The sequence below is a fragment of the Arachis hypogaea genome, chromosome 14, assembly GCF_003086295.3.
Source record: "Arachis hypogaea cultivar Tifrunner chromosome 14, arahy.Tifrunner.gnm2.J5K5, whole genome shotgun sequence".
NCBI classification, from domain to species: Eukaryota; Viridiplantae; Streptophyta; class Magnoliopsida; order Fabales; family Fabaceae; genus Arachis; species Arachis hypogaea.
The window spans coordinates 125,137,354-125,151,757 of record NC_092049.1 but is presented as its reverse complement, the minus strand read 5'-3'; the positions used below and the strand labels follow the sequence as shown (position 1 = coordinate 125,151,757).

General features: G+C 36.7%; 1 protein-coding gene and 2 pseudogenes across 10 annotated transcripts; 2 read left to right on the top strand and 1 right to left on the bottom strand.

The window, feature by feature from the left end:
* The first annotated feature begins 208 nt into the window (after positions 1–208).
* LOC112743993 (origin of replication complex subunit 5-like) lies at positions 209–4,274 on the top strand (annotated as a pseudogene).
* A 253-nt stretch (positions 4,275–4,527) lies between these two features.
* LOC112743990 (SKP1-like protein 21) lies at positions 4,528–7,136 on the top strand (annotated as a pseudogene).
* Positions 7,137–7,617: 481 nt separating this feature from the next.
* LOC112743989 (aspartyl protease family protein 2) lies at positions 7,618–13,028 on the bottom strand. Of its 10 annotated transcripts, none has more exons than XR_011871240.1 (4): positions 12,583–13,028; positions 11,980–12,373; positions 9,525–9,918; positions 7,618–7,951 (listed from the first exon to the last, which is right to left on the bottom strand). XR_011871240.1 is itself a non-coding variant. In XM_072214838.1 (2 exons), the coding sequence occupies exon 1, from the start codon at positions 11,518–11,520 to the stop codon at positions 10,213–10,215; it is 1,308 nt and encodes a 435-aa protein (XP_072070939.1). In that variant the 5' UTR covers positions 11,521–11,973; the 3' UTR covers positions 7,618–8,654; positions 9,525–10,212. The 10 variants fall into 10 exon arrangements, 2 of the variants coding, with proteins under 2 accessions (XP_072070939.1, XP_072070940.1); XR_011871241.1 differs by having other exon boundaries at positions 7,618–8,654; positions 9,525–9,851; positions 11,980–12,306; positions 12,583–13,019; XR_003172546.3 differs by having other exon boundaries at positions 7,618–8,654; positions 12,510–13,014.
* Between the last annotated feature and the right edge of the window lie 1,376 nt (positions 13,029–14,404).

Genomic DNA, 14,404 nt, shown 5'->3' with positions numbered 1-14,404 from the left:
TTTTTTAAAAGAAAAAACAATATCTACAATCTTTTGGTCATGGACTAGAAGACCCAAATCAACTGGACCATATTGAATTCTGACGCAGGCCCAAATAGACAATCATAAGCCCAAAAAAATGGAGAGAAAAGTGGCTCTTCCCGGGACAACGTTGTTTGATTTTGGCGCCATTTCCATTCCTTTCCCCGCAGTGTGTTGTATTGTAATATTGTATTTGCCATTTGATTTTGCTCTCTTCACTCTTCATTCTTCACTGTCACATTGCACCAAACAACTGCGTGGAAAAAGCGACACGTCCAAGCGCCTTCACTGAGTCGTGCTTGCCACGCGCACCCAATTGGATCTGCTCGCATCTCTGTTCTCTGTTTTCTCGGTAAAGACCTTCACTCCACAGTCCTTTTCTCTTCTTTTAGGTTTAATTCAGGGTTTTTCCTCACTTTCTTAATCTAATTGGATTTGGTTTGTTATCAATTTCAGTATGTTCATATTTGTCTTTAGAATATTCTATGACATCTTTTTACTTTCAAACCAACGAAAATTAATCAATTTTGCGTTGTAGTTTGTGAATTTTGAAAGCCATTTATTGAACTGAAGCTTTGATATCACTCAAGTTCAATTTTACTGTATGATAATGATGATGCTTTCATAAATCTGATTAATATATCCATTAGAGTTAGTGTTAAGTTCTTTCAGGTTGTGTGTATGTGAACTCCAGCACAATGGATTATTGTTTATTGACTACCAATCCTAAGAGTGCGTGGAATCCGTTACAATTAGTTTTTTCAAAATTTTGATTCCAAATTGATGATTCCATTGTTGATTTTATCAGAGGAAACATGAATTCAGAGGAAGCTGCACAAATTCCCAGAAGAACTACAAGGTCCTTAGCTTCATCTTCTGCGTCGACTTCTAATAATGCATCTTCTGCAAAAGTAAATAGCCTTGAACCTCTAACAATCAATGACCTTTTAGTTGGAGGAGACCCTATTAGCCTAGATGAATTGTTTTCTAATTTCCCCGGTAGAAGTAGCCAGATTCTCGAGATTGTAAGTCTTTTGGGGCCATTGAACACTCCAATGCTTCCTTTGTTTGTGTATGGTGGTGTTTCCACTGGAAAAACCAGTATCATTTTTCGATTATTCCGGCATCTCAACAGGCCTCTTGTTTATTCTAGCTGCACGACGTGTTATAATCAGGTTATCTTGTTTGAATCTATACTAAATCAGTTGCATCTCCATAGAAAAAGTTCTGCCAATGGCTATTCAAATGCAAAGCGCTGTGAGAGACCATCGGATTTTATTAATTTTTTTACGGAAGCATTGACCGATGCCATAAACAATCTGAAGGAGAAGTCGGAGAAGTTGATATCAGGCAAGACAATGGCACAACGGGGGATTGGAAACATGATCTACTTGGTATTTGACAATTTTCAGCTTGTTAGAGAGTGGGATAAGAGCTCTACTTTATTACCCTTTCTGTTTAATTTCTATGATCTGCTGAAGATTCCTGAGGTGGGTCTAATATTTATCAGCAATACTTCTCCAGATACCTTTTACTCTTCTAACATGGGTTATGTGGTGCCTATCCCTGTATACTTTCTTCCCTGTATTCTTCATTCTTGGAGTAAGACATCTTATTACTATTACTTTCCTTTCTCAGATTTACATAATCTCATAGTGAATTTTTGTTTATTTTTCATGCAGTGTGGCTTTAAGGTCTTTCTTTAGGGTTACTAGGCAGGTTGATGAATTGTCCACTGCCTTCAAACCACTATATGAAAAATATTGTGAACCTTTACGCGATAAAAGAGTCTTTCCTAATGGAGACAAAGACAAAGACATGAAGAGAAAGTTATTTAGTCATATCAATCCTCACATCACGTCCTCTCTAAATGAGATATTTAAGGTTTCATCTCATCGTTCAGCTGAAGTTGAGAACTCCAAAGAGGCAAATCTGAAGGTGAATCAAAAGAAACTGGAGCGACGTGAAGAAATTGCCAAGCTAGACTTTCACATGTCTACGAGTGCAAAGTATCTTCTTATTTCAGCATTTCTTGCTTCCCGAAATCCAGCTACTCTTGATGCTTCACTTTTTGATTCCAAAGGAGGTTCTGATAATCGAAAGCGAAAGAGGAAGTAAGCATGTTGATTTGTTGGTTGATGTGTAATTTACAAAAATTAGTTCTCTAGCCATAGTATGATTCTGCTTTTGTTCTCTCTCTTTTTTCAAGCAGTGGATGTTTAACTTTCTAGTCTATTGTTCTTTTTTGTGTGTGGACCCTCTGAGAAGCTGCCTGAAAGAAAGGAAAGTTTAGAAGAGGAGTTACTAATGAAAGGACCTGGAAGTTTCCCACTGGAGAGGTTGTTAGCCATCTTTCAGTGTATTGTATCGGTCGCAGAAGATTCGTCGGTTGAGGACAAACAAAGCGGCGAACTGATGTCTGATGTTCTGTTGCAGCTATCCAGTCTCTGCAATGCTAAATTTATGTTTAAAGGAAGAAGCTGTCCAATTGAAGGCTCAGTTCGGTATCGGTCAACTGTATCAGAAGACTTGGCTTTGAAGGTAACCTCAGTTCCCACGTAACACTCCCACAGAATTCTTGGTTTATTTATATGACATTTGGAAAACAAATGAAGAATAATATTTTCATTGTTGTTTAAGCAGGTTGCAAGGAGCCTCAAGTTCCCTTTATCAAGTTATTTGTATAAAAGAACCTAGCAATCTTTGACTTTGGTTCTTCTGCTTCACAAATCCTGGTTATCCATTTTTCTCTGATAGAATCTGTACAACCTATGATGCTGCTATCTGCAGTTATCCTCATGAAATTGCCGGAATTATCCCTATGAATTGTAACATTGGATGGATTGAATAATTTTCAATGCACATGGAATTTCCAAAAATGCATATATATCGCAGATCTAACCTTTAGTGCAGTATGGATTCTGAAATAATGTTTCTCTTGCAGATATGGAATTGTAGCATGGCACAAATTGTGTTTAAGACCCAATTTTCTTAAGAAATTTCTTGTACTTCAAATGAATGCCCCATCTATTTCAATTTTCCAGAATGGGAATTTTTTCTCCCAACAATTTCAGTCGTAAATTCGTAATCATAACCATAATTAATTAATATTATTTAGGGATAAAACAAAATAGATGGATCTAATTAGCCTATGGAAAAAAAATTTGTTTTGCCGAAGAAGGAAATGCAAATATCAAAATATTTTGTTTCTCTCTCCTCCACCATTCTTTCTCTCTCTTTCGTTCTCTGTCTTTTTTTTCTTCATCGCCGACAACCGCCAATTCCCTCCATTTCAAAGCCCTCTCTACTTTCTGCAAATCTCTCTCTCTCTCTCTCTACTTATTTGCCCCCAATACAGCGCATTGATTGAATTGATTGGAGCAAATTGTTTACAATTTTAAGTACCATTGGTGTTTAGCATTTCAATACCATTGCTGTTTCTTCAATCTAAGCTCGTGGTAAAGAATCCTGCTGCTTTTTTCCCCTTTTGGTTCCGTTTATTGTGCTGGCATATAACAACCCCTTTCTTCAACTTCTTATTCATGTTGCTATTGTGTTTGTTGTGTTGGAAATGATGATGTTAAACAAATTTGATGCTAATCAAAATCATGTAGCTGATATAAATAATGAAAATTTAGCTCCTTTTAAACTCTGCCATTACTGTTTTGTGAAGTTGGCCGATGGTGAAGCTCTTTAGTATCATGGGAATTCAGAATTCTTGTGTGTAATTAGCTAACAAGTAGCTTTTAAATTGTTCTATTCTGTTTTTATTTTCTTTTTATATATGGAATCAGGAAATTTGTAAAAACCACTCTGTCTTTTTTTGTCTTTTCTATTTTTTATGTGTGTTAACTTAATGTGATATTTGGATAATACCAAGTTCAAATGGAAGCATGCCTAATAAGATGTGAGCAGCAGTAATGTAACTATAAACGTTTTTGCCATTTTGAAAAAAAAAAAAGTAAGTTACATGTGTTGATAGTTTTCTCTTGTTTGAAGTATTTTCTTTTTGAAGTTTTATTGTTTGGAAATGTTAATTAAAAAATTTCGGGTGGAAATAGGCATCAATCAATTGTTGTACTTAGTTTTGTAATAGTAGGATAGGGCATGTCTTAGTTGATGCTTTATGTATTTGCATACTCTTCATTTATGTATTGTTATTCATTACACATTTTGACTTATCCTATTTATGCAGGGTCTCTCTGAATTTAGGAGGTGCTGCTGAATTATTCACCATTCTACACTTTGGCAAGGTTTATGTCTGTTATCCTTGCTTGTTGAAAATATTGTGATATAGGGAATTGTGTATCACTGCCAATGCTTTCATGGACCATATGCATTTGATGCTGCTGCTAGAGAAGCTTAATCCTGATCCCAAACCTCGTTTGATTAGTGGATGTATTATCTGGTTGTCTGGAATTGAAATTTGAATTTGAATTTCCACCTCTGCATATATTGGTCAAACCGTGATTCCGTGAATAAACTTCAAATATCAGTAGTTTCCGCTTTTGACACTAGTTTAAAATGTCAGGAATTGACATGGCAGTTAGTAAACCCGAGGTGCGTATCTGCTTGTATGATATAAGTAATTTCTAGTTTAAGATCCTCTTCTGGTTCTGTGATTATGATTTTATTATTTTTTTTCTCTTACAATTTTTTATCCTGAGATATTGAGAGATTTAAAATCCAGTGTTTAACTTCTTGCTTCAGATTATGCAGCCGTATATCTGGCTTCAGACACCAGATGGTGCAATACAACAAGTGGAACAGGAAATTGCAATGTTTTGCCCTTTTTTTGTCAAGAAGTAATAAAAAAGGCACGGGATCTTCAAAGAACTGTGCAATATGTCTTCCTCAACGGGATTATTGCCGATTTCATCAATTACCAGGTCGCTCAAACAAGGTTCTTTATGTTTCTTCACTTTTTAATGTTGTTATAAACTTATAATCAAATATAAGATGCACTTTAAATGGAAAGGTTTTATTTGACGGATGGCTTAGTTTTTGTATAGGAGCGGAAATCTTATGATGAGAAATTCATGCGGATGGACACGAAGCAGTTATGTGAGTTGACATCTGCTGCAGACAGCCTTCAGTTGAAAACATTGGTTGATCTTATAAGCCGTACACTTGCTCGAATAATTGAAGGAAAATCCCCTGAGGAAATACACGGCATATTTAATTTGCCAGATGATCTTACAGAGGTATCTGGTGCTTGCAATAACCATGTTTCAATTCTTTTTTCGATGTCAGTTTTGCTGTTTTTAGACATTCTATTTGATCCAGGAAAAGAAATTGGAGCCCTATAAAAACACAACTGCTGATCCGAGGATCAGGCTTTTGAACCGCTTGTATGCTAAGAAAAGGAAAGAGCTGAAGGAGCATGAGAGGCTAAAGGTGTAAATATTGTTTCTTATTTTTTTCATCACATTACAGTGCAAGCACACTGTCCAATTTGTAAAGTATTATTTAATTACTTGTACCTTTTTTAATGTCCTGATTCTTGAATTGTAAAATGTTGATGTTTAACAAGATTTGGTCGGGCACATGTTTCAGAATGTTGAAGTTGAAGAAGAGAATGTGGATGATCGTTCAGTCGATGACCTTTTGTCTTTTATTAATGGAAATGATGCAGGTAACTGAGCATTTTTCGATCCCCTTTACATGAGTTTTACTTAATGCGTTTTGTTGTGGTTAGACCGATGAAATGGTACAACTTTGTCCTAGTTGAGCAATTTCCATTTGATGTAATTTGTTGACCACATGAAACTACCTCTTCTACGCCTGTAAGATGAGCTTACAAGTTGATTCATGTCCATCTTGACAACATTGAAACTCGAAATTAGTAGTACTCAGTTCTTTCGTTAATGTTTGTCTGCATCAAGTATAGACAGTGTAGGTGGTCCAATGATCTTGTTGAAATGAAGAGAAGAAATATACCAAAAGGTAGGACTGTGAGGACAAAGAGATCCTTTTTTGGTTGTTAAAGTAAAGCCTTTAATATGTCAGCCACTCACCATATTTAGAGGGAAAGTCCTCTATAAGGGCCACGTGCTTTACTTTAAAGAGAATTGAAATGTCTAATCTTATTCCACAAAACTGGCTTGTCTAAAAATTTATCAATGAAGGTTTGAAATTACGCTCCAACTAACTAAAACAATATCTGTTTCTCATCTAAATTTCCTAGTTATACAATCATTTCATTCAGTGGGATTTATATTTAAGCTTTTGTGTTTGACAATGTCCGGAAACTCTCGAGTCTTGAGTAGTGGTCTTCTGTAGGCTGTAGCATTTTATTTTATTTTCCTGTTTCATCTGCTTGGGGATGCAGATGCCTAACTGTTAGTGAGAAATCTTGTTACAGATCCAAAGGAGATGAAAAATTCTAAGAATAAAAAGAAAAACGGAAGAAGAAAAGAGCAACAGACGAGCTCTTCTTTAAAGGAAGCTTCTGAACTGAACAATAAGGTAGTCATAATATCTAATATCAAATTTGTCTTCAAGTTAAATTTGAAAAAACAAGTTCAGTTATTTACTATATATGTTCCAAGTGTTTATTGCTTTTTACTTCTAATAGGAGATAAATGGTCATAATATCAGACCCCAAACTGATGGAGCTAATGGAGTTTCCGAGGCCTCACAGTCTAATACAGAAGACAGCACTTTTGTTCCTAGAGAGTTTGATGATGGAGATATAGATGAGGAGATCGATCCTGCATTACAGGAAAAACTTGACAGGTGGGGCTAGACTATATTCTAAGTGCAGTGTTTACACTTCATGCTAAAATTTGAAGTTGTATTTTTCTTTTTGTGGATGACAATCATTATCTTTAGCATAGTTGCAGTGGCAGATCACTAGCACTATTATCTTTATTCTATCATATGGAGAGGACATAGCATCAGAATGATTGATGAACTCTTTCTTTCTTTCTTTCAACAAATTGTATTTCTTGAATCATGTATTGCTGGTTGCATGTGAAATGACGTGCTCACATTCGTGTATATATGAGAGAGAGGGCAATGTGACAATATCCAAATTGATTTCATTGTGTTTGGGATTGGCAAGTGACAAATGTTTATTTTATATTGTTCCTATGTTGGAGAATTTTTAGTAATCTTTGTATCCCTAGCAATCTAGCAATAGGTTTTTCTTGATCTTGTATGTTTAAAATGTTTCAATAAATAATGCAACTTGTTTTAATCTGTGTGTGCATTCCTGCTATTGAAGAACATAATGGAACAAAAAAGAAATATGAAAGGGTGGGAAAGTGACAAGAAAAACAATAAGAAATCTCTAAGTTTGAGAGTGAAAATGATGATTGATTACTTATGATTGTGAACTTGTGTTATGATTATGTCAATAATTAACTTCAGAAACAAGATGTAACTCCATAACTAACTACCTAACAAGTCTAAGTTAAGATGAGTTGTTGCACTCTTCTCTTCAATCTCATCTTATATGGAATGAGTTTTAAATCATTACTTATGTGAAGAAAAAAAATTACTCCAACAACTACAGAGTCTGAGAGTCACATTAGGAGTACAAAAATGAATATATGATCACAACTCAATTTTTAACAATTTGTAACACAGAAATGGATCAGAGTAAGAAACTTCTTTCAAAACTCAAGCAATCAATGCACAAAGATACAACATTATTACATACAAGCCCATCCTACTATTTATTTTCTATTGGCACAAGAGGCAGCCTCCAGCATCAAATTGTGCCTGGGGCCAAGGACCAATAATGAATAAAATTCAACAGTTAATTAGAAAAACAAATAAATAACTGACATGCAGCACTTTCCTAAGGCTTGTCAGCACCTCTCAAAATTGTTCAAGCCACAGGCCATTTGGGTGGGAGCTTGTAAGGATCCATTCTCCACTGATTCCTTCTTGTTTGTGTGACAGTATCATGAGGTCAAGTCCTCTGCATAGATAGATTTTTAATGAGTGTAGTGAATCAAAAGACATAAGTGGATGAAATGACATTAAATACTATTATTTTTATAGCATGTTATATCAGAAAACAGAAAGCAATAATCATGGGAAAGTGGTGTATTAACTACACACTGAATAAACTAGAGAGTTATTCAGGAGAACAATAAACGAGTCAGTTACCAAATTCATCATGCCAATTCAAAAGGGTAAGGAAAGAAGTCTCTCTGGCAATAATGCCCCACATCATGGTTCTAAAAGATGATACACATGGAAAGATATATAGCACATGCAACAAGCTTAACATATATTAAATAGAAAGCATTAAATAGTCTTGTTAGGTAGTTATTTATGGAGTTACATCTTGTTTCTGAAGTTAATTATTGACATAATCCTAAAACACAAGTTCACAATCATAAGTTATGTAGGCATAGAATGATAGAAAGAATTTAGTTTGGTTCACGGAAAAATAATGAAAATAAGGGAATACAACTAAATATCAGCGGAAAAAAAATACAATGTTTATATACGCTATAAGATCACTATGTATCAAATCAGTGTTAAAGCTAACACCCCTATGTTTATCAGCTTGTTAAGTCCTTCATGTGAAGAAGTGCTGCCACTTAGTTCTCCAGCATTCACATATTGACTTCTTCCAGTGCCAGTATTTGCAGACACATTAACTGACCAACCATCTATGTAAAACAAATTTTAAGGCTGAATAAGCATTACAATAATAAATAACATAGCCCCAAGCAACGAAAAATACAGCTAACTTTATCATGGCATCCTATAATTCTCATTCTTTCCAGAAATTAATTAAAAGAAAAGTTTCAATTAGTTAGCAATAAAGGTTTCATTTGAACTACAACCGCTAACAGATACATTATGCTTAGGCCTTAAGCTATGGCTACAAGACATTGTGGGCTTTAAGAACAAGAAAATTTCTTGGTTGGAATGGAAAACGAACAACTTAGGAGCTTCACGGAAAAATAATGAAAATAAGGGAATACAACTAAATGTCAGCGGAAAAAAATAACAAAAGGCAATAAACTCTGGAATTTAGTTTCTATATAAAGAAAAATAAGGTTCAAGTTCACATAACATCAGCTATCAAGCAAGTATTACTGGATCTGAATGAAACAGATCACTGAAGACAGCAAAAAAAAGGGCACAAATGTCACTTTAAGCTTCTGTGATTTCAGAATTGACATTAAGGATATGAATAAAAACACATCGGACCCAAACACAAATCATAAAGAAACAAATATGAAAACTCACGAATACACACAAGCAACTTGAAAAGGAGGAGGAGGAGGATTTTGTTGGTGGGGGCACGCACACACAACATTCACATACAAAGGAACTGGATTTCCTTATATTATACTTCACTATCACATCTAATTAGATTACAGGGGAAAGCCATCAAAGCATCATTGAGTTCTGTTCACCATTTTCATCGACAAATCAGCGGACCCGTTCCATAAGTGAGATTTCAAGATATAGATTTAACATATGCAAATTATGGTCTAACAGAGATAAAATAGTTTGGAGCAAAAGGCTACCTTTGTAACCCAGAACAGTTGCACACCTACAGCACCATTGACAAGATCCCTCTTCATCCTAGCGTTCTGCACCAACTGCTTAACACCAATGTAGACTCCTCCTATGGCAACAAAGGTCAATGCATAGTTGCCCATCATCTTGAAAGTTCTTATGAGGCCTGGAAGAGCAACGTTTCTCTCAACACAAGGAACATGATTCCAGGTGGCAACAACAGTACCCAGATGGTGCCAGAAATTAAACCAGTTGTTGCACCCTTAATAGTTTTCATCAATGCAGAGTTGTAGGCAGCATACTCCTTATGAGAATCATGTTTTATTCTCTGACCTCTGAAATCAATAAATGCAGAGGTGAATGCCAATGCTGACCCAGCCTGAATTGCGGTTTTGATGCTCCCTTACAGGAAGAAGTGTTCAAATGAGTGTAATCAATTCAGTATTGGTGAAAAAAAATTCATTGCTCAATTACCTCATCCAACATCACAATTCACAAGCAGTAAATACATTTCACAACTAAAGCAAAATCAAATTACCAGAAATGAAAATCCAGATAGCTACGCACAACAAAATCTACGGTATAAATAATGCAATGCAATAATGCTGTCACATATATATATATATAAGATTGGATTTATTTATCAATTAGTGGTAAAGCTGGAGCATATACATAAAGTCAGCTTATTTGATTTAGTTAACTGTTTTGAGCACAATTCTCTGGACCAAACTGCAGCTTATTTTTCTTGATATCAAAAATGAACTTAAAGTCAGCTTGTTGGTAGGCACCCAAGAGATTCATTTGCTGGTCTGGGAAAATGTTGAAACAGAACCATTCTGTGTTCCGTTTTAGTTTCTGTACAAAAACATTTTGAGGAGGTAAATCGAGATGAGCACCTCCTTTGAAGTAGTAATTGACACTTGGTATGTTGGCAGTAAATCCTTGTGGCTTCCTCATCCTCTTATAACAAATTTGGTCTTCAAAGGTTACGACATCCTTTTTAAAGTCCCCAGTTGCGGTAATTAGAATGCTATCTAATTTACTCACAAGTTTTTCATGGGCACCGTTCAGCATAAGTGAATTAGTGGAGCCAGAGTCAACAACTAACTGCTGATTTCCAAGCCTCCTCCGATCAATCCGAAGCCTCTTGCCGTTTACTCCAAGATCTTCCAGTTGCAGAATAAATAAACTTTTAGTTGCCTTAGTCATAAGAAGATCCACCGTCTGGAACCTTGTTAACGGCTTCACTTCTGAGGCAAACCTCAGGTAGGTTGGAGGAGGGTTTTTCACATGGCGTGGAACCATGCAGTATGAAAATTTCTTTCCTTTATATTGGCTTAGAAAAGAAAGGGGACCAGGGCTCATGCCAAAAATCCCTGCTATCTGATAAGCATCACCATCATTACGGTCATCGTCATAGTTCTTATAACCGCACCCGAAGACAATCTCTCTCACCTTCTCCGTACCACTTGGTGACGAAGTAGAGAGGAATCTGAAGGTCTCACTGGAAAGCACGCCTGTGCTGTTGATGGATCCAGTTTTGTACTTCACCGTGTATATGCAGCGGCCTTTTTCGTCGGAGCGACCGTATTTGCAGAGGGGGTAACTTGAAGGCAGAGGTTGGTAGGTTCTTGACTTGCTATCCGGAAACGGTTCTTCTTTCTGAGGATAGCACCTATGGTTTTCATCTTGAATCTTGCATTCCTCACACTGAATCCATATTAAGTCGGATCCAGTGTCGAATACTAACAGATAAGATTTGTAAGCCACATCATCCTCGATGTCGATGGTACCAATACCAATCTTTACTACCACGCCTTGTTTATATGGGGAAACTAAGGGATTTACAAGGTTAGAATGATAAAATGGAGATTTTGGAGAATGGGGTGGGATGAGCTCGAGGGACAAGCCATCACTTAGTGACGGTGGTGGTGGAGGAAGGGGTGATGACGTTGATGATAAAACCATGAGGAAGAAGAAGAAAGCTAAAATCATCATTTTCATTAACAGTGGCGATGTTAGAAGGTGAGTTAGTGTGTTGGAAAGACGAAGGTGAGTTAGTGTGTTGGAAAGATGTTAGAGCAAGCATGAATTTTATAGGAAACCTGAACGCACACACAAAGCTCGTGGCCGACCCACCAATGACCAAACCCAGAAGGTGAGTTAGTGTGTTGGAAAGATGAAGGTGAGTTAGTGTGTTGGAAAGATGTTAGAGCAAGCATGAATTTTATGAAACCTGAACGCACACACAAAGCTCGTGGCCGACCCACCAATGACCAAACCCAAAAGCGTAAATTAGCGAAATTTCTAGTTCAACGGTTACCACGCGGTGTTTTCTTCAAATTAAAAATAAAAAATTTATTTTCATAAAATTTATTTCCATAAGTGAGATTTCAAGATATAGATTTAACATATGCAAATTATGGCCTAACAGAGATAAAATAGTTTGGAGCAAAAGGCTACCTTTGTAACCCAGAACAGTTGCACACCTACATCACCGTTGACAAGATCCCTCTTCATCCTAGCGTTCTGCACCAACTGCTTAACACCAATGTAGACTCCTCCTATGGCAACAAAGGTCAATGCATAGTTGCCCATCATCTTGAAAGTTCTTATGAGGCATGGAAGAGCAACGTTTCTCTCAACACGAGGAACATGATTCCAGGTGGCAACAACAGTACCCAGATGGTGCCAGAAATTAAACCAGTTGTTGCACCCTTAATAGTTTTCATCAATGCAGAGTTGTAGGCAGCATACTCCTTATGAGAATCATGTTTTATTCTCTGACCTCTGAAATCAATAAATGCAGAGGTGAATGCCAATGCTGACCCAGCCTGAATTGCGGTTTTGATGCTCCCTTACAGGAAGAAGTGTTCAAATGAATGTAATCAATTCAGTATTCGTGAAAAAAAATTCATTGCTCAATTACCTCATCCAACATCACAATTCACAAGCAGCAAATACATTTCACAACTAAAGCAAAATCAAATTACCAGAAATGAAAATCCAGACAGCTACGCACAACAAAATCTAGGGTAAGGGCTTAAGAAGAGAACGAAACCGAACCTCCTTGAACGTGTGAAACTGGGCATCTTGCCGAGGAACCTGGATGATTTTGGCAAAGAAATGCAAGTAAACGACGAGAGCGGTGCCGTGAGCTGCAGCAGATCATAAGGAAGTAAGGAACCAGTCAAAACGACCGGCGCAAGCGAAGAGGCGGGAGAAAGGAACAGCAGCTGGCGACGGCTCAACCTCCTCTGGCTCCTCGATCTCCTCCTCCACCTCAACCTGTTGCGACGCCGAAGTCTCGGCACCGGGACCAATATACAGAGACGGCGACTCCGGCGGTTCAACTGTAAAAGTAGTTAGAATTTAGTTGAGTTAACGTTTGGGTGCAAGTCATCAAGCTCTCATATATATATTCCTAATAGAGAATTAGAACAACGTACATATGCCTATTAATTCCCTAATTTCCTTTTTTTTTTTATCTCTAATAATAATTATTTCATCTCATGTACGGTTTTATTATGTGATCAGAACAAACATAATCCATTGGGATAACATTCTCTTCACCCACTTATCTATATACCACACATGTTCAAATAAAAATGTACTGTTCACCAACCAATAGAAGTTGTGCCAAGTCACCATTAGTTTACTATCAAATTAAATATATTAATTATTAATCATATTCATAGCTTCTTAGAAAAGGCCTATTGTCAGTAAATTTTAGAAGGTTAAATTTAACAGTATTTATATAGCTTTTAGGAGTATTTGAGAATACTCTAAATGGTTTCGAAACATTCTAGAATGTCCTAGAAGGTCCCGAAATACCTTAGAAAGTTCTAGAAGACTCTTAAATATCATAGAGTATTCTAGAAGAGTGTAGATGTATATAGAAGTACAAAGAATGATATGGAATAATTTAAAAACATTTAGAAAGTTGTGGTAGAATAGATATTTGTAAAGAATGTTTTGGATGATTAATCTGGACCGTTGATTAGATTAAATCCTAACCATCCATTGAGGAGGTGGATGGCTATAAATAGGGGGGTGAGAATTAGAGTTTGTGTGTGTGTGAACCATTTGTAACCACACTTGAGTAATAAAGTATTTTTTCCACCAAAGCTTCCTTTCTCTTGTGTTCTCTTGTGTTCTTAGCTTTCTTGCTAAGTATTGAGGGTTAGGTTGACTTGGTCTTAGTTCAAGAGGTTGAGTAAGTTCGAGTGCCGGCACGGTAGCATTAGAGTGTGTCCAAGGCCGTGACAATTTGGTCGAAGAAGCAATAAAGGTACGCACTGCAGCTCTCTACCATTCTGATAATGCTACTTTTTGGTGGAGGAGAAAGTGCGTAGATATGGAAAATGGTACTTGCAACATAGCCACATGAGAAGATTTCAAAAAGGAGTTGAAAAGACAATTCTTCCTTGAGAATGTGGTTTACAAAGCAAGGAACAAGTTGAGAGAGTTGAAGCACAAGAGTACAATTAGCGACTACGTAAAGGAGTTCACTACTCTCACGCTTCAAATCCCCAACTTAGCATCAGAGGATGCATTGTTCTTCTTCATTGATGGACTATAATCTTGGGCAAAGCAAGAACTACAAAGAAGGAATGTTAAGGATGCCGATGAGGCCATCGTGGTGGCCGAATCACTCACTGAGTATCATAGGAGTCAGGAGAGACTCTAAACTCAAGTCTTCCTCCAAGTCTAGTTCTACTAAAGATGGGGGAGACAAGGGGAAGAATTTCTCAACCAAGAAGGAAGGAAAATACTCAATTGTTGGTTACAAATGATTCACACATAACTCACACTAACTCTCACCTCCTAGTGATAGCCATCTACCTCCTCAATGGATGGTTAGAATTAATCTAATCAACGGTATAGA